Raw genomic sequence first — 27945 nt, 5'->3', positions numbered from 1 at the left:
CGGCTAGGGGAGTCTGGGCTGGAGGGCGGCCCCGCCGTCAGCCGGCCTCCGGGTCCGGGCCAGCGTCCTCGCCCGCGGCGTCCACTTGCTTGCCCTTGCCCAGCTGCTTCAGGCCCTGCAGGAAGGCCCGCCACGTGTCCGGCAGGCTCTGGGCCAGCAGCCAGCCCTCGCTCTCCGCCGCCGCGTCCTCGGCAGCGCCCTCCAGCGCCGTGTGCAGGTACTGCAGCCCCACCGTGATGGCCACCTGCGGGGAGGGAAGACTTAGCACCTGCGGGACCTTGCGTGGCCTCTGGGTGGGCGAGGACCGGCCCACCTGTCGCTGCAGTCGCCTCCCCTTCCACCCTGGGCTCCCGCCGCCCGGGCATCACTGCTCCCACGTTCACCCGCCCACCCAGCCTGGTGGGCGCGTCCTGTGCCCCCCCCCACCCCCACCCCTGCCCTTGGTCTGGAGTATATAGTGAGTTACTCAATACCCACTTGTTGGATGGAATTTAAAAGGTCATCTCCAGGGTCAGAGAGACCAGAAGGCATGCATTTGCCTGGCATGAGACCGACCTCAGTTCAATGCCCAGCATCCCCTGAGCTCCACCAGGAGTGACCCTGAGCACAGAGCCAAGAGGACCCCAGAGAGATAGTACAATCCCTGGCATGCTATATGGTTCAATCCTCCGAGCGCCACCTGGAGTGATTCCTGACTGCAGAGCCAGGAGTAAGCCCTGAGCATCACCAGGTGTGACCCCAAAACAAAACAAAATAATTATCAAGAAGGAAGGGAGGGAGGGAGAGAAGGAGGGAGGGAGGGAGAGAGGGAAGGAGAGAAAGAAAAGAAAAAGAAACAAGGAAAGGGAAGAAAGAAAGGAAAAGAAAAGAAACGAAAAGAAAAGAAAAGAGGGCACACACACACACTGGGATTGTATCACATCCTACTGCAAACCAAAACAACAGCACATTGTTCACGGTCCCAGTAGATGCAATCTGGGAACATTTTATAAAGAGGCCATGAAAGGTCCTCATAATTGACAAAGTTTCAGGGTTTTGTTATTGTTATTGCCGCTGAAAGTTTAATACTATTCAGTGGAAGAGCTCACCACCTCCAGTAAGACCTCCAGGTATGCATGATCCCACTCTGACCCCACCCACTCTCCTGAAGGAGACCCTTGCTGCACTTTATTTTACACTCGTCACAGTCCTGCCCAACTCTCAGGCATTCTGCCTTACAGAGCCCATGCCCTGTGTGCTGGTTCCCTCTGCAGCATTCGGGTTCAGGATGGAGATGCAGCTGCCGGACCCCATCTTCCCGCTGACTGCTGATACCCCCCTCTTTGTCAGGGACCTGAGGGGACGCGCTCTCTGGTCTGCTGGCTGGGAGCTCCCTCCTGCTATTGCCCCCTGCATTGGGTTCAACATCCCCAGAGGCTCTCGGTGCTGGACTGTCCTTTCCCGAGATAGTGCGTGTCCTCAGCCAAGGGGACCACACGGCGCCTCTTCTGAGGGCAGGGGAAGCCTCCCCGACCCAGTGATTCAGGAGGGACGTTTCCTGCTGCCGGCTCAAAGCCAGACCCCCTGTCCCCCGGGGTTAACCACTCCAAACCCACGACCATTTTCAGCACCTAGGACAGGGACTGCGCTGGGCGGGGCTTAAGGTAAGCGCCTCACTTGAGTAAAAGGCAGTTCTCTTGCTGACCTCGACCTGGAGGAGAGGAGAGGAAGTGGGAGAGGAAGGGAGCAGGGGGGAGGGGAGAAAGGGAAGAGAAAAGGAGAGGAGGGGATGGGAGGGGAGGAGGCAGGAGAGGAGGGGATGGAAGGAAGGGGAGGAGAAGGGAGAGGAAAGGGGAGTAGGGGACGGGAAGGACTGTTGGGGGAGGGGGGAACACTGCCTGGGGTGGCTCCAAAGCCAAAATGAATTAATTAAGAATTAATTTTAGGGGCTGGAGCGATACACAGCGAGTAGGGCGTTTGCCTTGCACACGGCCAACCCGAGTTCGATTCCCAGCATCCCATATGGTCCCCTGAGCACCGCCAGGAGTAACTCCTGAGTGCAGAGCCAGGATTAAGTAACCCCTGTGCAGCATCGCCAGGTGTGACCCAAAAAGCCAAAAGAAAATTAATTTTAGGGGCTGGAGCGATAGCACAGCAAGTAGGGCATTTGCCTTTCACATGGCTGACCCGGATTCGATTTCCAGCATCCCATATAGTCCCCCAAGCACTGCCAGGAGTAATTCCTGAGTGCAGAGCCAGGGGTAACCTCTGTGCATCTCCAGGTGTGACCCAAAAAGAAAAAAGGGGAAAAAAAGAATCAATTTGGAAATGGAGCTAGATAGGGCCAGAGTAACTGGATAAGACATTTACCTTGAAAAAGGCCATTCTGGGTTTGCCCATGGTACCCTGTATGGTGCCCTGAGCATCACCAGGTGTAGCCCAAAAAGCCAAAACAGAAAGAAAGAAAGAAAGAAATAAAGAAAGAAAGAAAGAAAGAAAGAAAGAGAATCATGCCGTGGGAAGGGCACTTACCTTACACGCAGCCAACCCAGTTTTAATCCCTGGAGCCCCATATGGTCTCCAAGCCCACCAGGAGTGATCCCTGAGTGCAGAGTGAGGCATAACCCCTGAGCACTGCAGGGTGCACCCCCCAGGGAAAAAAATACAAAAACAATGAAAAGGAGCCACTGGAAGGGCTGGCATGTAGCCCAGTGGTAGGCCGGTGCCTTCCTTGTCAAGGTCCTGGCTTTCACTCCCTGGCTCCCACGATGACAAAGGAAGCAGAGACATTTAAGTTCTGTGCACATGAACTCAACAGTCTAGGGCTAAAAAAGAGGAAAATAAACAAAATTCAAAAGTAGGGGGGAGTCACAGGGGCTTGTGTGGGGGCGTTGGGGTGAGGTGACATCACCACCATCACAGTCTCATCCCCTGCGCTGGAAGACAATCACAACGGGGCCAAAAGGGCCAGGCCAGGGCCAGTGTGACCCACAGCCTGTCCAGGGCTGGAGCCACTGGCCAGCAGACAGGGCCACAGGACTTACATGCGGACCCCTGAGTTCCATCCTCGGCATCCCTGCGGACAAAGCCAGGAGGAGCCCCTGAGCATCACCAGGTGTGACGCCTCCCCAAAAGAAGCGGAGTCCAGGGGACTGGAGCGATAGCACAGTGGGCAGGGCGTTTGCCTTGCACGCGGCCAACCCAGGTTCGATTCCCAGCATCCCATAGGGTCCCCTAGCACCACCAGGAGTGATTCCTGAGTGCAGAGCCAGGAGGAACCCCTGAGCATCACCCGGTGTGACCCAAAAAGCAGAAAGAAGAAGGAGGAGGAGGCGGAGGAGGAGGAGGAAGAGGAGGAAGGAGAAGGAGAGGAGGAGGAGGAGGAGGAAGAGGAGGAAGAAGGAGAAGGAGAGGAGGAGGAGGAGGAGGGTCCAGACCCACGTCCACCCCTTCATCCAGCCCCGCGCCCCCCGCCCGCCTACCTCCAGGAGCCAGACGCAGAGAGTGGCGGCGCCCATGGCGCTCATGAGACCCCCGTAGTAAGCCCCCAGCGCGGCTCGGCAGCCCGCCAGCCACACGTTCAGCTCCTCCGTGCGGTGGTCGTAGCTGTAGTGGGCCGAGTTGTTGGTGAGCTGCTGCTGGATGCAGGGCCGCGGTGAGCTGGGGTTGCAGCAGCTGAAGGGGACCCCGTCCACCAGGTACCGCCCGTCCACGTTGCTTTTGATGCGACTGCGGGAGAGGCAGAGGCCGAGGTCTCCCCCGCGCTGGGACCCCCAGACGCCCTTCCCTCGCCCGGCCCCGGCGATGTCCCCCCCACCCGGCCAGGCCGTCCTGGACCCCTACTCCGCGAAAGCGGGGACGGGCAGAAGGGAGAGGGGCTGGCCCGCAAGCTGGGCCGATGCCCCCCGCCGGGTCCTGGCAGGAGGAGCAGGGGGCGCCGAGCGGCCCCCACCCACCCCGGCAGAGCACCGTACAGCAGATCCGCCCCGCAGAGGTTTCCAGAAGCCCCACCCTGCCCCTGGGACCTGTGCAGAGGCCGGGGAGACAGCCGCAGGCAGCCCGGTGCTCTTTTAATTTTATTATAGTCACCGTGTGACTCGAATGGTTGGCACCGTAGGTGAGACAGTGCCGGGTTTCATGCCTCACACAGACCTGGAGCCCTTGCCTGAGAAATACAGCCTGTTCCCTGGGCCTCCAGGCTCGCTCTCAGTCTCTGTCTCTCCTCTCTGTCTCTCTGCCTCTCTGTCTCTCTGTCTCTGTCTCTCTTCTCTGTCTCTCTCTGCTTCTCTGTCTCTGTCTCTCTTCTCTGTCTCTCTGTATCTCTGTCTCCTTGTGTCTCTCTCCCTCTCTCTGTCTCTTTTCCTCTATCTCTGTCTCACTCTCCCTCTCTCTGTCTCTGTCTCTTTTCCCTGTCTCTCTCTGTCTCTATCTCTCTCCCTCTCTCTATCTCTCTGTCTCTGTCTCTCTCCCTCTCTCATTGTCTCACTCTCCCTCTCTCTCTCTCTCTCTGTCTGTCTCTCTTCTCGGTCTCGGTCTCTCTCTCTGTCTCTAGCTCTGTCTCTCTCTGTCTCTCTGCCTCTCTCTGTCTATCTCTCTCCCTCTCTCTGTCTCTCTCTCCCTCTCCCTTTCTCCCTCTCTCTCTCTCTCCACCTCTCCGTCTCTCTCTCTCCTCTCTTCCCCCCCTTCCCACACACTCTCTCTCTCACTTTCTTCTCTCTGTCTCTTTCTCTCTCTCTCTCTCTCTCTCTCTCTCTCTCTCTCTCTCTCTCTCTCTCTCTCTCTCTGAAACCAGGGCTTCTGGGCCGCAGCCACTGTTCTGCTGTGGAGTACATCAGACATACACCAACTTGGGTGCCACATTCAAAAGACCAGGGAGCTGGCTTAAAGGACCAAACGCGAACTTTCCATGCAGGAAGCCCTAGGTTTGGTCCAGTACCGCACGGAGTGCTCAGCACAGTCCAGCAGCCCTGAGTGGGACCCAAAAGCAAAAATCAAAACGGGATCTAAAAGTAACACCCTGGGGTCTGGGGGAGGCAGGGAGACCGCTCAGGGGGGAAGGCACATGCCCCGCTTGAGGCCACAGTGACCGGAGCCCAGCACCACTGATGGCCCCTGAATATGGCCAGGAGTGACCCCTGGGTAAAGAGGCAGGAATCGCCCCTTAGCATTGCTGGGTGTGGTCCAGAAAAGTAAACAAAGGGCCAGAGGGGCCAGAGAGAGAGTCCTGGGCCAGGCGCTCGCCTTGTGTGTGGCTGAGCCAGTTCCCCGGAGCACCCAGACACCCCTAAGGCATCCCCAGGTGGAGTCCCAGAGGCGCCAGCACAGCTGGGCTGGCCCGGGTCATCCTGGCACACCGTTGGGCCTTAAATTGAGTTGCCAGTGCATCTGGCTGAGACCCCCAAGAGGGGCCCCCTGAGAACCACCCAGGAGATTTCCCCTATGGTCCCCTCAGTCTGCCAGGAGACACCCCCGGGGACTGCTGTCCTGACAGTGAAAGAGGCTCCCTCTGGGGGTGCTCTGAGCACCCCTGCCCTGAGCACGTTCCCCAGTCTCTGTGTGTGGCCTCACTGCTGCTCTTCTGGGGGTCCAGGAAGGACCCAGCAGGTTCCATCCCAGCACCACACGCATAATCCCTGGGCTACTCTCATTCATGGAGGGAAGCCAGGCTGTGTCGGGGGGAGGGTTAAGGAGGCGATGAAGGGGGGTGTCCTCTATGAAGGGGGGTGTCCTCTCTGGGCACACTGGGGCCTGGCTCCTCACCATGGGGACAGGGGCAGGGCTGACCTTTGCAACCACTTAGATGGTTCTGCAGAGGAGGACATGGAGCAAGGCCAGCCCTCGGCACTGACCCCTCCCCCCAGGACACTCAGCACCTCCGGACCAGTCTGGGGGGATCCCCAGGGACAGTGGGGCACTCTCCCATTCTTATCCAGCAGAACTTCATGTCCTTTGTATCCCGTCCACTGTATCTCAGTGTTCCCAGACTTGGGGAGAGACCCCAGACCCCAACACAGCCACAGGGGCATCTGAAGCGACAGTTATGCCACTGAGTGGCCAGCGAGTCTCTGAATGTCTCCATCCCACTGACCTTCCTCATGGTCCATTCTCCACCTCACTTCGCAGTTCCACAGAGCTGGGCTGTGTCCCCTCAGACTGGGGCTCCCAAAGAACAAGGCTGTATCCCCTGAGAAAAGGCTCTGTCTCCCCCAGACTGGGGCTCCCCGAGGACAGGGCTGTGTTCCCTAAACTGGAACTCCACGAGACTAGGGCCGAGTCCCCTCAGACTGGGGTTCCCCAAGGACAGGGCTGTTGTCCCCCTAAGACTGAGAATAGAACTATATCCCTTCAGACTAGGGCTCCCTGAGAACAGGGGCGTGTCCCCTCGGACTGGAGCTTCCTGAGGACAGGACTATGTCTCCTCACCCTGGGTCTCTGGAGGAGGGGACTGTGACTCTCAGTCTGGGGCTCCCTGACGACAGGACTGTGTCCCCTCAGACTGGGCTCCCTGAGGACATGATGTGTCTCCTCAGACTGGGGCTCTGTGAGACAAGACTGTGTCCCCTCACACTGGGGCTCCTTGAGGACAGGACTCTATCCCCTCGCCTGGGGCTCTGTGAGACAGGATTGTGTGACTTCAGACTGGGGCTCCCTGGACAGAGCTGTGTCCTCAGACTGGGGCTCCCTGAGAACAGGGCTGTGTCCCCTCACACTAGGGCTCCCTGAGGACATGACTGTGTGCCCTCAGATTGGGGCTCCCTAAGACTGGGCTGTGGACCCTCAGTCTGGGGCTCCGTGAGACAGGGCTATGTCTCCTCACACTGGGGCTCCCTGAGAATAAGACTGTGTTCCCTCACTGAGGTCCCCGAGGAGAAGACTGTATCTCCTCAGACTGGGGCTCTCTGAGGACACGACTATGTCCCCTCAGACTGGGTCTCCCTGAGGACAGGATTGTGTACCCTCAGACCGGGTCTCTCGGAGGAGGAGACAGTGTCTCTTTGAACTGGGGCTCCCTGAGAACCCCAAGACTGTTCTCTCAGAGTGGGACTCCCTGAGAACGGGACTATCTCCTCACACTGGAACTTCCTGAGGACAAGGCTATGTCCCCTTGACTGAGGTTCCATGTGACCACGGCTGTGCTCCTTCAGACTTGAGCTCCCTGAGGTAGGGCCGTATTCCCTCAGACTGGTTCTCCCAGGATCCAGGGCTGTGTCCCCTCGAACCGGGGCTCCTGGAGGAAGGAACTGTGTCTTCTCAGACTAGGGTTCCCTGAGGACAGGGTTTTGTCCCCTCAGACGGGGGCTCCCTGAGGACTGGGCTGTCTTCTACACTGGGGCTTTCTGAGCAGGGGGCTATGTCCCCTCACACTGTCCCCTCCCCGCCAACCCAGATTCCCAGTGAGGTGCCTCCAGACTTTCTTCAGAGGAGCACAAGCCTGGCACTGGCTCTGTTGCAGATGCTCAGGACATGTCATCCTGTTCAATCTCCATCTAATCTGTCCAGCACCGATCATGTTTTCACAGGAGAAACTGGGGCAGCTCCCAGAAGATGAGAGGTTCTCAGTGTCACTCGTTGGGGACCCGCCTGTCCCGTCTTCCACACAGCAAGACTTTCTGAGCCGTCAGTTCATCTCTTGTTTGTTTCCAGGAAAGGGGGACCTGAGGCTTTCCCAAATCACATGGGGCATCGCTATGGGAGGGACAGAGTGGGCACCACTGAGACCCTTTGGGCCTGCCCTAGAGATTTGTAGCCTGAAGACATTCTGCCATAAATAGCTGCTCTCCCCTAAGGAGCTCTGCCACCAGCTTTGTCTAAGAAGGTGACGGAACCTTAATCTGGGCTTGTAATCAGGACAGTCCTGAGTAAACAGATGACATTTCTGGGGGCGGAGGGGGGGGGAGACAGAGCTACGTTGGAGTGTAGGACCCCAAGAGGGCCCAGGCTGGTGCCTAAGAAACTCTGACTTCCATTAGCCAGATCTGCATCCCTGTCCTCAGGGAGGCCCAGTCTGAGGGGACAGAACCCTGTCCTCAGGGAGGCCCAGTGTGAGGAGACTCAGTCTTGTCTCTTTTTTTGGGGGGGGGGGGTCACACCCAATGTCACTCAGGGGTTACTCCTGGCTCTGCACTCAGGAATTACTCCTAGCATTGCTCAGGATGGGATGTTGGGGATTGAACCTGAGTTAGCCGCATGCAAGACAAACGCCCTATTCACTGTACTATCGCTCCAGCCCCGAACATTAATCTTTATGTGTGAGAAATACATATATGTTGTGTGCATTAGGTATTTTATTTTTAATTTTGGTCTTGGTTTTTGGGCCACACCTGGCAGTGCCCAGGGCTTACTCCTGGCTCTGGTCTCTGGGATCACTCCTGGTAAGAGGTTGGGTACTTACTCATTGTACGATCTCTCTGGCCCTTCCTTATGTTCTGTTAATGCCTCTGGAAGTATTTACGGGTCAAAGGAAATAACACCCGGATTTACAATAAGACCCTCAAAGAGAGGCATTTGCCCTAGTGATAAAAGAGACCAGAGCAGGCTGGGCATTTGCCTCTCAGGCTGCTGGCCTGCGTTCAATTCCCGGCATCCCATAGGGTCCCACAAGCATTGCCAGGAATGATTCCTGAGTGCAGAGCCAGGAGTAACCCCTGATCATCACAGGATGTGACTCTCCCCGACAAAGAAAGAAGGAAAGAAAGAAAGAGAAAGAAAGAAAGAAAGGAAGGAAGAAAGAAAGAAAGAAAGAAAGAAAGAAAGAAAGAAAGAAAGAAAGAGAAACAAAGAAAAAGAGGCAGGAAGAAAGGTGTGAATATTCAGATCCTTATGTAAGCAGAGACTTGGGGCTGGAGGGGGTAATATTCGAGCGCTTGCCTTGCATATGGCCAAACTGGGTACCCTGGTACCCCACCTGATCCCCTGAGCTCTCAGGAGTGACTCCTGAGCATCACCAAGTGTGGCCCCAAAATAAATATAGAAAGCAGTGAAGATGGTCTCACTGAGTTGTGCTGCCTATGAATGTCCTAAAACCCACTGGCCTCCACACTCCTTTTGCTTTGTAAAGGCCCACACTCTGGGGCATAATAAAGAAATACCCACCCACCTTTCTTAAAAGGTCTACAAGAGGAAGGATGCCAGCTTTCCTTTCTTATTTTTTTTTGCTTTTTTTTCTTTTTTATTGGGGGGTCACACCCGGCAATGCACAGGAGTTACTCCTGGTTCATGCACTCAGGAATTACTCCTGGCAGTGCTTGGGGGACCATATGGGATGCTGGGAATAATCAAACCTGCAAGCAAGGCAAACGCCCTCCCCGCTGTGCTATGGCTCCAGCCCTGCCAGCCTTTCTTCAGAATCCCAATTCAGGAGACCCCTCCCAGAATCTGGGCGCTTCCCTGCCTTTCTCTCCCTTCCTCCCTGTTTCCCTGAATCAAATCTTTACTGGACTTGCCCATTTCCTCTCCTGCCCTTTGCTCTCAGTCTTGCTCCGGACAAGAACAGAGCATCTGCTCCCGAGGCAATAGGACCACAGTAAGGTAAGCGCAACAGCACCTCTCCAGTCCACCTCCCCACCTTGGTTTTTGAGTTCTGGAGATCAAACCCAGGATCTCACACATGTAAGACAAGAGCTCTAGCAGGGGGCTGAAGTGACAGCACAGCCGGGAGGGCGCTTTCTTGCACAAGGTCAACCAGGGCTGGATCCCCGGCATCCCACATGGCCCCCGAGCACCGCTAGGAGGCATTCCTGAGTGCAGAACCAGGAGTAAACCCTGAGCCTCGCTGGATGTGACCCAAAAAAGCAGCCACCCCCGCCAAAAAAAAAAAAAAAAAGACCAGAGGCTGGAGAGATAGCACAGCAGGTAGGGCGTTTGCCTTGCACACGGCCGACCCGGGTTCGATTCCCAGCATTCCATATGGTCCCCTGAGCACCGCCAGGGGTAATTCCATCACCAGGTGTGACCCAAAAACAAACAAACAAAAAAAGACCAGTGCTCTGCCACTGTGCCACAACCCTGGGCCAGAATCATGCACTTCAACTGAGTATGTTGTAGGGCATGTGAATTATATCTCAATAAAACTGGGTTTTTAAACCTCCCATTCCCTACTGTGAAATCTTAGAAATACCCCTCTTACATTCCCTAAAACTCAGATTTTTTTTTAATCTATAAACACAGATAACAACACCTGAAAAAAAAAATACCAGGAGTTGCTTTGTGAAAATGCAGTGAGAAAAAAATGAAAACCACCAACTGCCTGGCACCAGAGCCATAGTCAGGCAGGTGTGTGCATGTGTTGACCAGGGGTGTGACCAGGCAGGGGGCTGAAAACTATAAATTCCTATAAATTCTTTTCTTTGGGGGGGGGGTAATCGGCTAGGCCCCACTCGATGGTGCTCGGGGCTTACTCCTGGCTCTGAGCTCAGGGAGCACTCCTAGAGGCGCAGGAGACCATATGTGGTGCCAGGGATCGAACCCAGGTTGGCCAAATGCAAGACACGTGCTATTAGTACCCACTGTACTATTGCTCTGGCCCTAAACTGTAAATTCTTATAAAAAAAAAAAAGTCTGAGCTCTTCCCACCTGATACCTTTCTGCAGATTGGAAGCAACCCTTATTTTGGGGGGTGGGGGGGTTATATTGGGTTGCACCTAGCGATACTCAGGAGTTACTCCTGACTCTGCACCAGGAAATACTCCTGGAGGTGCTCAGGGGACATATGAGATGCCAGGGATTGAACCCGGGCCAGCCACATGCAAGGCAAATGCCCTACCCACTGCACTATCACTCTCGCCCAGCCCTTGATTTTTTTTTTTGCTTTTGCTTATTTATTTTTGTTTGGGGGTCACACCCAGCAGTGCTCAGGACTTATTTCTGGCTCTGTACTCAGGGATCACTCCTGGCAGTGAGTGGTGGAACTGGAGATCAAACCTTGGTCAGCCCCATGCAAGGCAAGGTGGTCTCCCTCACCTCCTTTTCATACACCTTGAAGCAGGGGCTCCCCGTCCCTTCCTGAGGGAACCTGGATGCCAGAACTCAGCACCTCGTGGGCTGGAGAGGCCGCAGACCCAGCTGCAGGGCTCTGAGTCACCCAGATGAGCAGTTCCGGGTCAGAGACCGCAGACCCCAGCCAGGCTGCAGGCGCCAAACCTGCCCATCGAGGGGCCCTTTCTCCTCCTGGGGAGGGACTGGCAATGTGGACTGAAAAAAGTTCTGGTGCCTCCAAACCTAACCCACCCAAGGGCGTGGGGGCCTTTGAATGGCAGAAACTCATTTGAGGGCTGGAGGGATAGTACAGGTAGCAGGGAAGGAATGGACTTGCCCTCAGCCTACCTGGGTTCAATCCTGCACCACACAGTGGCCCCCAGAGCTGGCCCTTGGGATCCCTGAGCACAGAGTCAGGAGGAAGCCTGGAGCACTGCTGGGTGTGCCCTCCCCTCCCTAACCCCCAACACAAACCCATCTGAGATTCAGGAGCCCCAGTGAGATGCAGCAAGTAAGGCCCAGGGCCCTGGCTGGACCCCGGAAGGAGAAGCTTCTACACAGAGACAAAGGCCGTGGGACTATTGTCAAAATCAGGGCCTGGCGATTGTTCAGGACCAGAATCAGCTTAACAGTAGGCCGACATTACTGTTATCTTTCTGGAAAGCATCACTTATTAAGGACAGCAACAGCCTTGGGGTTAAAGGTTTATGAAGAGAGGCTGGAGCGATGGCACAGCGGGTAGGGTATTTGCCTTGCACGCGGCCAACCCGGGTTCGATTCCCAGCATTTCATACGGTCCTCCGAGCACCGCCAGGAGTGATTCATAAGTGCAAAGCCAGGAGGAACCCCTGTGCATCGCCACATGTGACCCCCCTCCCAAAAAAAAAAAAAAGGTTTATGACGACACCAGCCATCCACGGGGTCCCTGAGTAACCAGGAGCCACGGCTGTGCTACTAAGGGCTGGGAAAGAGTGCGCCTGGCCCCGAGCTGCCTCCATGCTGTCTGCAGATTCACACAAGCATCTGGGCTGGCACAGGCTGGGAGAAGGCGTGCCCTGACCTGAGCGGGTCCAGGACCATTTCCTCCCGTGTGAGCTGTATCCGGCGCTCCCTTCTGATAGACGGCTGTGACTGTGGTTAATCTTGCCAGTTTTAATTGATACTTTGGAGTGTGCTGCTGCGGCCTAAATGCACCCTCAGTGTCTGAAGCCTTAGTCGAATGGGTTAGAGTCCCACAACCCATCACGATCCTGGGCCCTGGCCAGGAAGTCAGTTTCTGTCAGCTTCTGCCTCTGTGTCTTGGGGACTTAGGGATAAAAATAGGACAGTGGGTAGGGTACTTACGTTCTTGTGGCTAAACCAGCTTCGATCCCCGGCACCCCATGTGGTCCCCTGAGCACCGCCAGGAGTTATTTCTGAGCGCAGAGCCAGGAGTGACCCCTGAGGATCACTGGGTGTGACCCCCAAAACAAACAAAACCACTCACTTCGCAGGGCTGGATAGAGTACAGGGATTAAGGCACTTGCCGTGAATCCATCCAACTCTGGTTGCATCCCCAGCATCACATAATGTCCCCCGAGCCCCACCAGGGCTGAGCCCTGAGCACAGAGCCAGGAGTAAGGCCTGAACACCAGCATACCTGGCGATGCTCAGGGGTTCCTCCTGACTCTGCACTCAGGAATTCCTCCTGGCAGTGCTCAGGGGACCATATGGGAAGCCGGGGATCCAACCCAGGTCAGCCTTGTTCAAGGCAAACGTTTCACCCATTTTACTGTATCTCTGGCGCTTGGGGCTCTTTCTGTTTGCTCTTTCACTTGCAGGGCAGGTGCAGCTCCTGGTGTCCTCAGGCAAACCCACCCCTCAGCAGCTCACTCCCTCTAGGGCACTGCCCAGGGTGCCCTCCCCCTTCCCAGGGCCCTCTGGGTAGAAAGGTGCCGCCCTGGAGCGATTAGAGAGGAGAGAGCGTTTCCGCTCTACCTTTGCTCCTCAAGACTCACTTTGAGGAAGGTAAGAGCCAACAGATTCATTTCCTTCCTGAAACTTGAGGAAAGTGAGAGAAACGAAACCAGGAAACCAGAAAGCAAAAGCCAAAACCTCACGGGTGCTGCGAGCCTGGGGGGAAGGGACAGGGTTCAGGACAGGACTCAGGACCAGGCATTGCCTCTCCCAGGGGGGGTGGGGGAAACACTTGGGTGGGGCGAGGAGGGGTCTGGCCCCCTGAGAACTAGAAGAAGGAAATGGGTAGATACAGGATGGTCACACTTATATGTGGGATATAAAGAAACAAGACAAGGGCCAGAACCCATTGACCTTGCCTGGGTTCGATTCCCAGCATCCCATATGGTCCCCTGTGCACCATCAGGAGTAGCCCCTGAGTGTTGCTTGGTGTGGCCAAAAACAAAAACAACAAATTTAAAAGAAAAAGAAAGAAGGGGCTGAAGAGAGAGCACAGCGAGTAGGGCGTTTGCCTTGCACGCGCCCAACCCGGGTTCGATTCCCAGCATCCCATATGGTCCCCCGAGCACCGCCAGGGGTAATTCCTGAGTGCAGAGCCAGGAGTAACCCCTGAGCATCACCGAGTGTGACCCAAAAAGCAAAAATTAATTAATTAATTAATTAATTAAATAAAAGGTCCCTTCCTCCCACACCTCGAGATTAAAAAAAAAGAAAGAAAGAAAAAGAAAGAAGATGAGGAGATGCCACGGGCCAGTGAGAAGAGCCTGGTAGGCTGGAAACGGGAGGGATGGTGGAAAGAGATTGGTGGCGGGGGTGGGGGGGGCACAGGATACCACTCCTAAAGATAAATATTTACACCCCTGTAACCCAGTATCACCTAAAGAAAAGTTGGACTTTTACAGGGTCCCATGGAAGAGCGAAAGCCCAACAGGCACAGGCTTGGCCTGAGGGGAGCCCGGGCCGGATTCCCCCCCAGCACCACGGAGAGAACCCCTCAGAGCAGTGCAAGGCATGGCCAAAGCGGGGGTCCCCAGGGGTGTGGTCCAGTGTGAGGGTGTCGGCTTGCAGACATGAGGGTCCAAGTTTGGTCTCGGGCACCAGTCAAGTCACATCACCGGGGTGCCGTCCCCACTGCCCTGACGAAGTGTGAGCCCCTGCCTCAGTGACAGCAACGAGAGCAGAAGAGGCACAGCCTCGCGTTATTGGTGGTAGATGGGCAGCAGAGACCCTTCCCCGGGGCGTGCGGCCAACCCTTAGTTCAGTTGATTCAACACTGAACGGCTGCAAAATTCCTTGTGAGGCTGGAGCGATAGCACAGCGGGTAGAGCGTTTGCCTTGCACGCCAGCCAACCTGGGTTCAATCCTCAGCATCCCATATGGTCGCCTGAGCACTGCCAGGAGCGATCACTGAGTGCAGGGACAGGAGTCAGCCCTGAGCAGTGCTGGGTGTGACCCCACCCCACCCCCCACTCAAAAAAAAAAAGAAAGAAAAGAAAAGAAAAAACACCACATGAATGGAAGCAGATAAAAATAGTCGTGACAAAAGTCTGGGGAGTATTCAGAGGGGATGATGTCTAAGAATATCCACTTCCAGCAACACGATGAGTGATCTGAGAGTCGGCCAGGCAGCTTCCCACCGGAAATACTTGAAACTTGCCAGGGAGAATTACCTTCAAAACTCTCCGCTGGCGGAGGGACCCTGGGGACCCTGGTGGTGGGAAATGTGCACTGATGGAGGGACAGGTGTTGGGACATTGTATGACTGAAACCCAGTCATGGGCAACTTTGGAATTGCATATCTCATGGTGATATGGTTAAAAGGTAAAGGTAAAGGTAAAGGCCCTCCCGTTGATCGTCGATTTGCTCGAGCGGGCCCAGTAACGTCTCCATTGGAGACTTTGTTGTTACTGTGTCTGGCATATCGAATACTCTCGGTAGCTTGCCGGGCTCTCCGAGAGGGGTGGAGGAATCGAACTCGGGTCGGCCATGTTGGCCGCTTGTAAGGCGAACGCCCTACCGCTGTGCTAATTAAGCAACAAATGAAAAAATCTCCCAAGATAGATAGAGAGAAAAATAGAGAGAGACAGAGACAGACAGAGAGAGAGAGAAAGAGAGAAAGACAGAGAGAGCGAGAAAGAGTATCTGCCAATCTGCCATAAAGGCAGGTGGGGGTGAGGGGAGAGAAACTGAGGACACTGGTGGTGGGAAATATACTCTGGTGAAGGGACGGGTGTTGGAACATTGTATGACTGAAACCCAATCATGAACAACTTTGTAATTGTGTATCTCATGGTGATTCAGTTAAAAAAGTAAATTTTTAAAAATTTATTTATTTATTTATTTATTTGCTTTTTGGGTCACACCCGGTGATGCACAGGAGTTACTCCTGGCTCTGCACTCAGGAATTACCCCTGGTAGTGCTCAGGGGACCATATGGGATGCTGGGAATTGAACCTGGGTCGGCCATGTGCAAGGCACATGCCCTACCCGCTGTGCTATTGCTCCAGCCCCAATTTTTAAACATTTTAAATAAAAATTAAGAAATTCTTCCCCCCAAAATATAACATTAAAAAGTCCAGGGACATGGCTCAGAACACTTGTCCTTCACATTGTAGGCCCTAGATTTCTGCCCCAACTCCACAATAAATACGTAAATGAATAAGACCTCACTGCAAAAAAATGACATGAGATGACTGTGATGTACCATCAGCTCAGGCTTTGCTGATACCGTGTTGCTGTTTAGATTAGGTGTGTTTCCATCAGCATGTGGAGCAGCTGGAATTTGCAACGTCATATGACAATCATGTCTCAGGAAGGCTGGGGGGTTGGAGGGCAGAGTGATAGTTAAGCAGGCAGGGCATTTCCCTTGCACGTGGCCAACCCAGGTTTGGTCCCAGGTAGCCTATGTGGTCCCCAGCGCTCCACCAGGCGTGATCCCTGAGCACAGAGAGCCTGGAGTAAGCCCTGTGCACCACTGGGTTTGGCCCCAAAATAAAAAATAATCAGGAAGGTTGGGGGAAACGGTGGTTCTGAGGTGATACAAATTATACTACAAAATGACAAGTGGGGTACTGAATCCTTTACTGCACTGAATCCTTTTTTTTTTTTTGCTTTTTGGGTCACACCTGGGATGCACAGGGCTTACTCCAGGCTCTCTCTGTGCTCAGGGATCACTCCTGGTGGAGCGTTGGGGACCACATAGGCTACCTGGGACCAAACCTGGGTTGGCCACGTGCAAGGCGTTACTCCTGGCGGTGCTCAGGGGACCATATGGGATGCTGGGAATCGAACCCGGGTCGGCCGCGTGCAGGGCAAATGCCCTACCCGCTGTGCTCTCTCTCCAGCCCCTGCACTGAATCCTTTACCGTAGATTTTCACTGAATCCTTTACTGTAGATTTACCGGCTTGATCTCCCGCCCTTAGTGGTGCCCTGAGCACCATAGATAAAGTAAGTATCACTGTATCACTGTCATCCTGTTGTTCATCAATTTACTCTCGCGGGTGCCAGTAACGTCTCTATTCGTCCCAGCCCTGAGACTTTAGCAGCCTCTCCTTACTCGTCCTTCCCAAGGGTGCCATATTGAAGGCTCTTTCAGGGTCAGGGGAATGAGACCCCTTTATTGTTACTGTTTTTGGAATATCGAGTATGCCACCCACAGGGAGCTTGCCAGGCTCTGCGGTAAATAAAGTAGATTAAGTAAGTAAGTAAGTAAACAGCTGCTGATCCGCTGGTAGGAGAATCTGGATTTTGGGTGGAGTGATAGGGCAGAGCTTACCCTTGCACGCAGCAGGCCGGGGTTCGATTCCAGACATCCCATGTGCTGCCCTAGGCACTACCAGGAGTAACCCCTGAGCATCGCCGAGTGTGGCCCCCAAACAAAATAACAATAACAAAACAGAATCTGGATTTCCCTTTTCCGTTTTTCTTCAGTTTCTCACCATAATTTTATTTATTTTTTCTTTTTGGGTCACACCCGGCGATGCACCGGGGTTACTCCTGGCTCTGCACTCAGGAATCACTCCTGGCAGCGCTCAGGGGACCCTATGGGATGCTGGGAATCGAACCCGGGTCGGCCGTGTGCAAGGCAAACACCCTACCTGCTGCGCTGTCACTCCAGCCCCCTCGCCATGATTTTAAACAGAGCAAACCTTCACCAAGCCCAGGAAAGGAAGGACCCTCTCACCCCAGTAACCTAGAACAGGGGGTTAAAGCAGTTCTGAGCTGGGCGACTGTTGGTTTGAACTTTCCAAAGCGTGGACCATGAGGCAGGCAAACGCCTGGAAAATTCCTCCTCTCTGGGGCTAGCGGGGACTGAGGACTCTGGAGAGATCTAATTCTCTAAGATCTATTTCTCTGTGCAGAAGAAAATCGAGGGAACTTGCGGGGAAAGGCAGAAAGACTTTTCTCAGCCACTCACAGAGGCCGAGTCGCTCCTGTTCCCTCATACTCATCCCCAGGTATTCTTTCGTTTGTTGGGAGTGGGAATGGGGCACACCCAGCAGTGCTCAGGGCTAACTCCTGGCTCAGCACTCAGGGACCACTCTTGGTGGGCTAGGGAGAAGCATATAGGGTGCTGGGGATCCAACACCAGGCAGCCATACGCAAGGGAAGGGCCTAACCCGCTGGTCTATGGCTCCCGGCCCTGTCCTTAGGAGTTCTACTTGTCCCTTTGGCTTCAAGAAACGGATGTAAGTCATGCTACCCAGTGCCATCCTGCGTGCCCGCTCTCTGGGGGAGGCGAGCTCTTTACCAACCTCTCCTTGAGGAGGGATTTGCAACACTAATCCCCCCACCACCACCTCACCCTGAGAACTAAAACCATGCAGTGACCTTCAGTCCGACTTCCTTTCTCCCTCGGGACAGCCGCCAGCCATCTGGAGCTCCGAGTGTGTGGCCAGCCCGAGTGCAAATCCCCTGGCACCCGCCAGCCTCCCCGCATCAGCCCTGAGTCCCAGGCCTCAGCGAGGGCAACGGGGGAGGGAGAAAGGGTGGCCCTGCCTGCCATTGCTGGCACGGGGGTGAGGGTCTCACTCTAGAGGGAACGTTTGCTGTTGGGGACACACAGGCCCCACTGGCGTATGCCCTCAGGCATCAAGCGCTGAAGCACCACGGGCATCGCACCAGCCTCACTGTGTGCCGGGAGGTGGTCATGTCTCAGTCCAGAGGAGAAGCCCCAGGGTGGCACAGGATGGCTCCAGGACAGCCTGGGCGCCCTGGTCACCTCCAGACCCAAGGTCCAAGTCCTTGAGTGTGGACCCTCAGTGTGACAAGGCTGGGGAAAAGGGAACTTAACACTTCCAGGCCAAATCTGTCATCTGTGCACAGTTGATAGGAGTGACAGAGAAATCTCCCACAGGGCAGCTCTTCAGCCTTCTTACACCCACACCCTCTGCAGACACCCCAAGGACCGGCCACCAGTGAGCTCAACTGCTCTACACCTGCGGCCAGGCATGGCTTCATGCCGGTGGCTGGAGGTCTTGGGTGATCTCAGAGCAACCTCATTCCTGCTGGCACTCCTGTCTGGAGGCACCTCAAAGCAGCTTCTAAGGCTTGACATCCTCAGCCAAGGACATTGCAGAATTCATTGACAGCAGGAAGGAAACAGGCCCGGAGAGATTGGAGAGTGATTACGGTGCTTACTTGCCTAAGGCTGACCTGGTATATAGTCTTTTTTTCAAAGCTAGATTATCGAGCAGGGAGATGGCTCCAAGGACTGGAGTCCTTGTTTTGCACATACAAGGACCCAGGTTCAGCCCCTGGTCCCCCATGCTTCCCCACGCACCACCAGGTCTGGCCCAGATGGCCCCCAACTCCACTGGGCCCGAACAGCACCACCGGATCCGGATGGTTGAGCATCACCAAGAGAGACCCCAGGCTCTCTGAGTCGTGGTCGGGAACCCCGCAAAGGTAATCTACGGTCCCCTCCCGAGGGCCCCACGTAGGACACCTTTCGGCATGCTGGGATAACTTGTACGGACAGAGCACCCCATGGGGAGGAGAGGGCAAGGGAACAGAGGGTGTCACTCGCAGTCCCCGGAGCCCGCGGGGCTGGCCACTCACTCTTTGACTTCCTTGGAGGAGAAGTCCAGGTAGCGGTTGCTGATCCACTGGATCTCGAACCAGTCCCGAAAGCCGTTGTTACCGCAGCACTTGAACTCGATCTGCAGCAGGTCCAGCGTCTTCTTCATGAAGCACCGGCCGGGCGTGTCCGTGTCCCGGTAGTATTTCATGCTGTTCCGGAGCCCCTGCTCCAGCGTGGCGTCCAGCGAGCCCTGGAGCAGGAAGCAGCAGAGGGCCACAAGGAGGAGGGCGGCGTGGAAGAGGACGCAGCCCGCCAGGTAGGGCTTCAGCCACGGCTGCCACCGGGCGAACTTGGCGGGGTCCAGGGCATCGTAGCAGATCTTGCCGGCCAGGGAGTTGCAGGCGAAGGCCAACGCCCCCATGGCGATCAAGGAGTTGGGCACAAAGTGACTCTCGGCGTTATCCATCACGTCGCTCCTCTTCCGGAGCTCGATCTTGAGGAACAGGCCCAGGCTGAAGAGGAGAATGCCCGCCAGCACCGAGAACCAGTTCAGGAGCCAGAGCCCTTGGGCCAACTTGACCCGTTTCTTCTGGTCAAACTTGACTTTGAGCAGTGCCATGTTGGCGGGCTGGTTCTGGGGGACGTCCCACAGCTCAGCTGCCTCTCCCCACTTGCTCCAGTCCTGGGGCTGGGGACTCAGGGCCCAGGGCACGGGGCCAGGGGTCCGAGCTGCAGGGAGCCGTCCCAGGGGCTATCCATGTTGAGCCCCCCAGAGTCAGAGTCGAGACCACCCCCGCCTCCCCCCCACCTTGTTAACGGCTTAGTCTTCCCAGACTCTTGCAGGCTCTTTCAGTGTCTGCAGTTTCTGCTGCTTCCTTCCCGACCCAGAGGGGAGCCCCGGGCACTGCAGATTAAAAGCGGGAGGCACACAGCCTCTGGCTAATCTCTTTAGTCGGTTCATCCCATTAGATAAAGCCATGCGGGCTTCAGAGCACGACCCCAAGGAGCCTCCCCTGGTGAGCGTGGAGAATGGGGATGGCTAAGGGGACCCAGGACCCGGAGAGATGGTATAAGGGGAGGAGAGTGGCCTCGCTGTCCAACCCTGGTTCAACCCCCAGCACAGCAGAGGGTCGCCTGACCCCATCAGGAGTGATCCCTGAGCACGGAGTCAGGAGTAAGCTCTGAGCATTGATGGGTGTGGACTCAGAAACCCCCCAGAAAGCAAAGGAAACCAGAACGGCCGGAGGAACGGGGCACGCAGGCTCAGAGATCACATCCCTGGGCCAGAACCCTCAAACTTCCAGGGTAAAAGACATTGTATCCAAGGTGGATTGTGAAGAGACGGCAGCTTGTGAAGAGACGTTTGCCACATATAGGTAAAAGAATGGGTCGGAATGCCCATTTCTCCTTGCATGAGGCTGACCTGGGTTGGAATCCCGGCAATGCATTTGGTTCCCCAAACCGTGCCAGGACTGACCCCTGAGTGCAGAGCCCATCCAAGCACTGCTTCGGATGGCCAAAAAAAAAAAAAAAAAAAAAAAACCCAGAGAAAGGGAAAAAGGAATTAATTTGTTTAAAAATATATATCAATGCCACTGTGCCAATATCAAAAGGTCGCCTCTAGGCCAGAAAGCAGGCAAAGGTCAGAAAGAGGCTGAACTGAATAAGAAAAGGGAAAGGCCAGCCGTTGGGAAAGGCACACTGTCCCGGTGGAAGCAGGAAAGGGAAAATTCACACAAAGTTCAACTCGATCCAACAGATACGACATCTGTCAAAATTCAGTCACTGAACAATGTAAACAAAAATAGAGGTGATGGGGTTGGAGTGATAGCACAGCAGGTAGGGCATTTGCCTTGCATGCAGCCTACCCGGGTTTGATTCCCAGCATCCCATAGGGTCCCCTGAGCGCCGCCAGGGGTGATTCCTGAGTGCAGAGGCAGGAGAAACCCCTGTGCATCACCAAGTGTGACCCAAAAAGCCAAAAAATAGAGGTGGAGATGTCTCTTTTGACGAGCTGTGTGCTAGCAGTTAGTTATTGTTTAATTTGCTTAGCAAAAAATAAATAAATCGATTTAAAAAATAGCCCTTGGTTTGCAGGGCTCCTGCTATGCTGAGTCTCTAGTTTAGCCCTCCCTGGGACTCTGCAGAATCAGGCTACACTGACTCTCCCCTGCTCGTCTTCACCCAGTGAACGGAAGTAAAACTGTGAGCACCGTGCTGGGCCCGGCGGAGTGGCGGCGGCCAGGTGTGGAGGCTGAAAGTTAATCTCACCCGGAAGGCAGTGGGCGAATGTTCCAAAATCATTTTGGGAGGAGGCCCCACCCTGATGATGCTGAGGTTATTCCTGACTCTGCACTCAGAAATGACTCCTAGCAGTGCTCGGGGGACCCTATGGGACGCCAGGAATCAAACCCAGGGCGGCCACATGCAAAGCAAACGTCCTACTTGCTGTACTATGGCTCTGGCCCCTCCGAAATAATTTTTTTAAAAACTTTATTTATTTATTTATTTGCTTTTTGGGTCACTCCCGGCGATGCCCAGGGGTTACTCCTGGCTCATACACCCAGGAATTACTCCTGGCGGTGCTCGGAGGACCATATGGGATGCTGGGAATCGAACCTGTGTTGGCCATGTTGGCTGCGTGCAAGGCAAACGCCCTACCCGCTGTGCTATCGCTCCAGCCCCCAAAATCATTTTTAATGCCCGTTCCAGGGACTGGGAAGGCGGTTCAGGGAACTGAAGCTCATGCTCTGCATTTGGGAACCCCAGGTTATTGCTGGCACTGCATAGCCCCTGAACCCACCAGATGTGACGCCCTCCCCAAAATCAGAAGAAAAAAATTGACAAAAAAAAAACAACAACCATACTCTCAATGATACCACAACTCCACTTCGTAGAATAACCTGTGTATGAACACAGAGAGTTCTGAGAAAAAAAAACTGATTTGGGGACCAGAGAACTAGTACAGGGGGGTGAGTACCGCCTTCCACACCGTCAACTGGGCATGATCCCAAGCACCACATAAGGCCTCTGAGCACTGCCCAAAGTGATCCCTGAGCACAGAGCCAAGAATCAGCCCTAACTACATCCAGCTGTGGCCCAAAAACAAACAATAAAACAAAAGTCAATGAAAAAGAATAAAGAAAAATAACAAAACGAGATGCTGATGACCTCCAGAGAGTAAGTGGGTCAAGTGTCTGCCTCCATCTCCTTCCTCCCCTGACTCCCCCGCACCTGACAGGCCCGCCCACAGGCGCCTCTCTGAGTTCTACCATCACCGGTGACAGGGAAGGAGAGGCTCTCCAGAAAGAAAGGAGAGAGGAGAACAAGCCGATGAGACAGGCAGTGTTGCCTTCCAGAGCAAAAGAGCTCCTAGGTAGGCCTCGCCCGGGGTGACCCAGATTCAATCCTCGGCATCCCATATCGTCCCCCTGAACACCGCCAGGAATAACTCCTGAGTTCAGAGGCAGTTGTGACTCATAAACCAACAAACCAACCAAAACTATTTCTACAGGGGCCAGAGAGAGAGTACAGTGGGTAGGGTACTTGTCTTGCAGGCAGCCACCCAGGGTTCTTTTCCCAGCACCCCTTAGGGTCCCCCAAGCACCTCTAGGAGTGATCCCTGAGCATAGCGTCAGGACTAAGCCCTGAGCACCGCTGGGTGCAGGCAAGAAAGCAAACAAAAGTTCTACAGCGATATAACCCCATTAGCCAAGAAGTGTCTACCAAGAGAACGGAATCCAGCCTGGCAAGTCTGCCCCGCCCCCTGCTGGCCAGAACTAGAATAGCCTCAGTGGGTGAACGGATGGCGCTTCTGTGACAATCCCTGTAAGATCTCAATTATCTAGAGAGGTAAAAGGGGGTTGGGGGGGGGGCTGGAGTGATAGCACAGCGGGTAGGGCATTTGCCTTGCACGCAGCCAACATGGCCAACACAGATTCGATTCCCAGGACCCCATATGGTTCCCTGAGCACTACCAGGAGCAATTCCTGAGTGCATGAGCCAGGGGTAACCCCTGAGCATCGCCGGGTGTGACCCAAAAAGCAAAAAAAAAAGGGGGGGGGTTGGGGGAACAAATTTATCAGAACAGTCCCTTGATAAACCTCTCAAATACAAAGCAAAGCAGGATATGATGGTGAGGGTTGAGAAAAGGAAAGAGGGCAACAGTGGAAGATGAGAAACCACCCCACACTGATTCCTGATTTTAGAGGCTGAAGTCTAGTATAGAGATAATATTAAGTTAGTGGAATCAAAAGAGAATGAATTGATAAAAGCATACATCAAAAAGGAGGTCAAAGAATCATGTCTTTGGACTCCCCTCATGCTAGAAAGAATAAGGTTGGCTCTGGCCGGAGTGATAGTATAGTGGGCAGGACATTTGCCTGGCACGGGTTCAATCCCCAGCATCCCATACGGTCCCCTCGAGCATCGCCAGGAGTAGTTTCAGAGTGTAGAGCCAGGAGTAAGCCCTGAGCAACACTGGGTGTGGGACCCCCACAAAGCACCACAATACAAATGTGTGAGCACCGTGGCCTGGAGTGCAACCCAGAGAGCACTCCAGGTGAGCACCACAACTAATGATCTCTGTCCCCGAGCGTCATGCTGGGAAGCGCCTCTGCCCCAAGCCCAGGAAGCGCCAGAACTGTCACTTGTGAGTCCCAGTGAACCCTAGTGCAGCTCTGAGAGTACCCCCCCCAAGCAAGCCAGGTGTGTCCCTAAAACCCTAAACAAATCCCAGCAGAAGAGGACAGCTCCCAGCAAGCACTGTGATATGGCTCAGAGAGCAAGCACATCAGCCTGGTGGGAGCACTCCAGGAGCACCACCGTCAAGCACGCATGTGAGTCCCAGCCGTTATGATCACATCAGCAAGGAGAGAAGGAAGGAAGGAAGGAAGGAAGGAAGGAAGGAAGGAAGGAAGGAAGGAAGGAAGGAAGGAGGGAGGGAGGGAGGGAGGGAGGGAGAATCAGAGGGCCAGAAGGATAGCACAGCGGGGAGGGCATTTGCCTTGATGTGACCAAGGAGGGGATTATTGACAGCATCCCATATGGTCCCCTGAGGCCCCCAGGAAAAATTCCTGAGTGCAGAGCCAGGCATAACCCCTAAGCATCTCCAGGTGTGGTACAAAAAGGAGAGGAAGGGGAGAGAGAGGGGAAGGGAGGAAAGGAAGGAGGGAGGGAAGGAAGGTGGAAAGGAGGGAAGGAAGGAAGGAAGGAAGGAAGGAAGGGAGGAAGGAAGGAAGGAAGGAAGGAAGGAAGGAAGGAAGGAAGGAAGGAAGGAAGGAAGGAAGGAAGGAAGAGAGGGAGGGAGGGAGCGAGGGAGGGAGGGAGGGAGGGAGGGAGAAGGGAGATGGGAGGGAGGAGGGAGCAACGAAAATCTTTCTGAAGATTCCCGCATGTTGCTGCTCACCTGCAGTTTTTTTTCCTACCTCGGCTGGGTGCCATGTGTCATCCCCCTTTAGTGGAGGTGTGAGTAATTGTGCCACTGGTGTCACCCACGAACAGCCACCCTCAACCTTGGGTGCGTGCGTCCTGCTGAGCAGAACGTTCTCTGGCGTCCCGCCGCGCGGGGGCGCCCCTGAGACGGGGCCGCGCTTGATGAATGGCTCGAGAGCGACGGGGCCAGTTCAGCTCCACCGCCCCTTCCCGGGACAGACCTGCGATCCCGTCCCCGGGCTGAGTCGCGCTTCGAGTTTGTTTCCCTGGTTTGGACTGGGGTCTTGTCTCCACTTCCCTGGTTACTGATAAGTTTGCAAGGATTTCCATGAATCATTTGTTTCTCCGTTTAAACGTTCTTGTCGGCCGGAGCGACGGTACAGTGCAGAGGGCGTTTGCCTTGCACGAGGTTGACCCGGGTTCGATTCCCCCCATCCCATATGGTTCCTCGTGCACTGCCAGGGGTAATTTCTGAGTGCAGAGCCAGGAGTAAGCCCCGAACATCGCCAGGTGTGGCCCAAAATATATATATGTATAATTTTAAAAAATAATCAAATGAAATGTCTTGCCTTTGACCCAGTTTTCATTTGGGTTTTGGGGGGGCTTTTCTGACCAATTTGTGTAATTTCTTTATATTTTCTAGATAACTTTTCTTTACCATTTGCATATGTTATAACTATTTTCCTCTCTCTCTCTCTCTTCTCTCTCTCTCTCCCCCTCTCCCTCTCCCTCTCCCTCTCCCTTTCTCTCTTCTGTTTTAGGGCTCACAACCAGAGATGCTCAGGGCTTACTCCTGGCTCTATGATCAGGGATTACTCCTGGCAAAGACTGAGGGACCATAAGAGGTGCCGGGGATCAAGCCTAGATCTGCCTCATGGAAGACAACCTGTTGAAGTATCGCTCCAGTTCCCATTTTCTTCCAATTTGAAAATGACTTTTTGCTTTCTTTACATCCTGGAAGATTTTATGTTTTTAGTATTAATGTAATAATTCTTCCCCTCTTTCCTTGATGGTTAGTGCTTGTTCAAGAAAGTATTCCTGGGGGCTAGAGCAATAGCACAGCGGGTAGGACATTTGCTTTGCACGTGGCTGGCCCCAGGTTCGATTCCCAGCATCCCATATTGTCCCCCGAGCACCGCCAGGAGTCATTCCTGAGTGCAAAGCCAGGAGTAACCCCTGAGCATCACTGGGTATGACCCAAAAAGAAAAAAAAGAAAGAAAAAGAAAAGAGAAAGAAAGTATTCCTGGAGTTAGAGTGATAGTACGGCGGGTAGGGCAGGACCCTTGCACACAGTGGAACCCTGTTCAGTTCCTGGCTCCAAATTTGGTTCCCCCAAGTCCCACCAGTAGTGATCCCTGAGCACAGAGCCAGGAGTAAGCCCTGAGCACTGCTGGGTGTGGCCCCCAACAAACAAAAGAGTATTCCCTGCCCCATACACAGAACGCTATCATCCTCCTTTGTTTCATAAAAGATTTGGGGGGTGGGAGAGAAGGGGTTTTATACTCTTGTGCTCAGGGCTTGCTCCCACTCTGCACCTAACCCGCTACTAGCTCTCTGGCAGCTTTCTGAAAGTTGAAAGGGTTTTCTCTCTTTCAGATTTTGATGTATTCCGAATAAATTTGTGTGTGTGGCGTGATGAAAGATGGGATGGAATTCCCTTCTCTGGAAGCGGTGGTGCCCGCGCTCGGTTACCGGCGGGTGCCTTTGTTCCCAGCAGTTTTCTTTTTTTTTTTTTTTCAAATACTTTTTTTTTTTTTTATTAGTGAAGCACCATGAGGTACAGTTGTAGATTTACAAATCCTTGTGCCTGAGTTTCGGTCATACAATGATCAAATACCCATCCCTCCACCAGTGCCCATTTCCCCCCACCCCCCTCCCACCCTGCCTCTGTGGCAGGGCATTCCCCTTTGTTCTCTCTCTCCTTTTGGGTGTTGTGGTCTGCAAAAGAGGCATTGAGTGGCAATCATGTTCAGTCCATAGTCTACTTTCAACATGCATTTCCCCTCCTGGGAGGATCCTCCAAACACCTTTCATTTGGTGTTTCCTTCTCTATCTGAACTGCCCTTTCCCCTAGAATATCCGGCTGGCCTCTAAGTTATGGAGTAATCCTCCTGGTGCTGATCTCAGCTATTCTTGGGTATTAATCTCATACTTTGTTACTTTATATCCCCCAGATGAATGCAATCTTTCTATGTCTATCCCTCTCTTTCTGACTCATTTCGCTTAGCATGATACTTTCCATATTGTACCACTTGTATGTAAAGTTCATGACTTCATCTTTTCTAAGAGCTACATAGTACTCCATTGTGTAGATGTACCAGAGTTTCTTTAACCAGTCATCTGTTCTTGGGCACTCAGGTTTCTTCCAGTTTCTGGCTATTGTAAAGAGTGCTGCAATGAACAAACAAGTGCAGATGTCACTTCGACTACACATTTTTGCCTCTCTGGGGTATATCCCAGCAGTTTTCAATGCCTGATCAGAAATCAGTTTTCCAAGCAGGCAGAGATCCAGTTTCGAGTTTTCTTTCTTTCCTTGCTTTGTTTTTATTTTGGTTGGGGATCACACCCAGCGATGCTCAGGGGTTACTCCTGGCTCTGCACTCAGGATCATTCCTGACAGTGCTGGGGGACCGAATGAGATGCCAGGAATCAAACCCTGATGGGCCAGTTGCAAAGCAAACACCCTCCCTGCCATATTATCTCTCTAGACTCTAGTTTTAATTTCCTGTTTTGTCCATTAGTCGTTTTATTTGTCCCTGTGACACCCTCATACACGCAGCAGTGCTCAGGACTTGCTCCTGCATCATTCCTAGAGGTGCTAAGGGAGCCATATGTGACACCTGGCATGAACCCTGGCCACCACACACCAGGCAAGTGCCCTTCCCACTGTGCTCTCACTCTGGCCCTAAATAGTGTTGAAATCTGAAAAGACAATGCACATAGAAACTTTTTTTTGCATGAAGACTTTCTTTCTCTTTCTTTCTTTCTTTCTTTCTTTCTTTCTTTCTTTCTTTCTTTCTTTCTTTCTGAGTCACACCTGGCAATGCACAGGGGTTACTCCTGACTCATGCACTCAGGAATTACTCCTGGCGTTGCTCAGGGGGACCAGATGGGATGCTGGGAATCAAACCCAGGTCGGCCGCGTGCAAGGCAAATGCCCTACCCGCTATCCTATCGCTCCAGCCCCACATGCAGACTGTCTTGGGGAGAGATGACTGAGGAGCACAAACAGTGGTTCAAGTCCTTGCCTTGCCTACAGCCAACCCCATCTGATCCCTAGACCCACCGGTCTCCCAGGCATAACTTGGTGTGGCCAAGGGTGCCCTCAATCCCTGCACCCAAGGGCCTGAGTGACACCCACACTCCTGGACTTTCTGAGTACCATTTGGAAGATCCCCCCACAAAGAATATCCTGGGGGTCTGGGCTATGCTCAGTGGCAAAGCACCTTCCTTGCAAGCATAAGGCTGCAACTTGGAGGCCTCCCACTTGGGCGAAATGCAGACCCAGCAAGTCTGTTGCTTGGGGTCCCTGCACCACACCAGAGTGTGTGGTCCCCAAGTCTGCACAGCCCCGTGTGT

The 27945-nt window shown here is 54.0% G+C and overlaps 1 protein-coding gene across 1 annotated transcript; it reads right to left on the bottom strand.

Annotated features, from left to right (window-relative positions):
* Positions 1–37: 37 nt before the first annotated feature.
* PRPH2 (peripherin 2) lies at positions 38–19551 on the bottom strand. Its single transcript, XM_056126007.1, has 3 exons — positions 18971–19551; positions 3462–3708; positions 38–244 (listed from the first exon to the last, which is right to left on the bottom strand). The coding sequence occupies exons 1-3, from the start codon at positions 19549–19551 to the stop codon at positions 38–40; spliced, it is 1035 nt and encodes a 344-aa protein (XP_055981982.1).
* Positions 19552–27945: the final 8394 nt, after the last annotated feature.

The sequence above is a fragment of the Sorex fumeus genome, unplaced genomic scaffold, assembly GCF_029834395.1.
Source record: "Sorex fumeus unplaced genomic scaffold, SorFum_2.1 ptg000061l, whole genome shotgun sequence".
NCBI lineage: Eukaryota > Metazoa > Chordata > Mammalia > Eulipotyphla > Soricidae > Sorex > Sorex fumeus.
The sequence above is the reverse complement of the archived record's forward strand: the minus strand, read 5'-3'. Positions and strand labels throughout refer to the sequence as shown.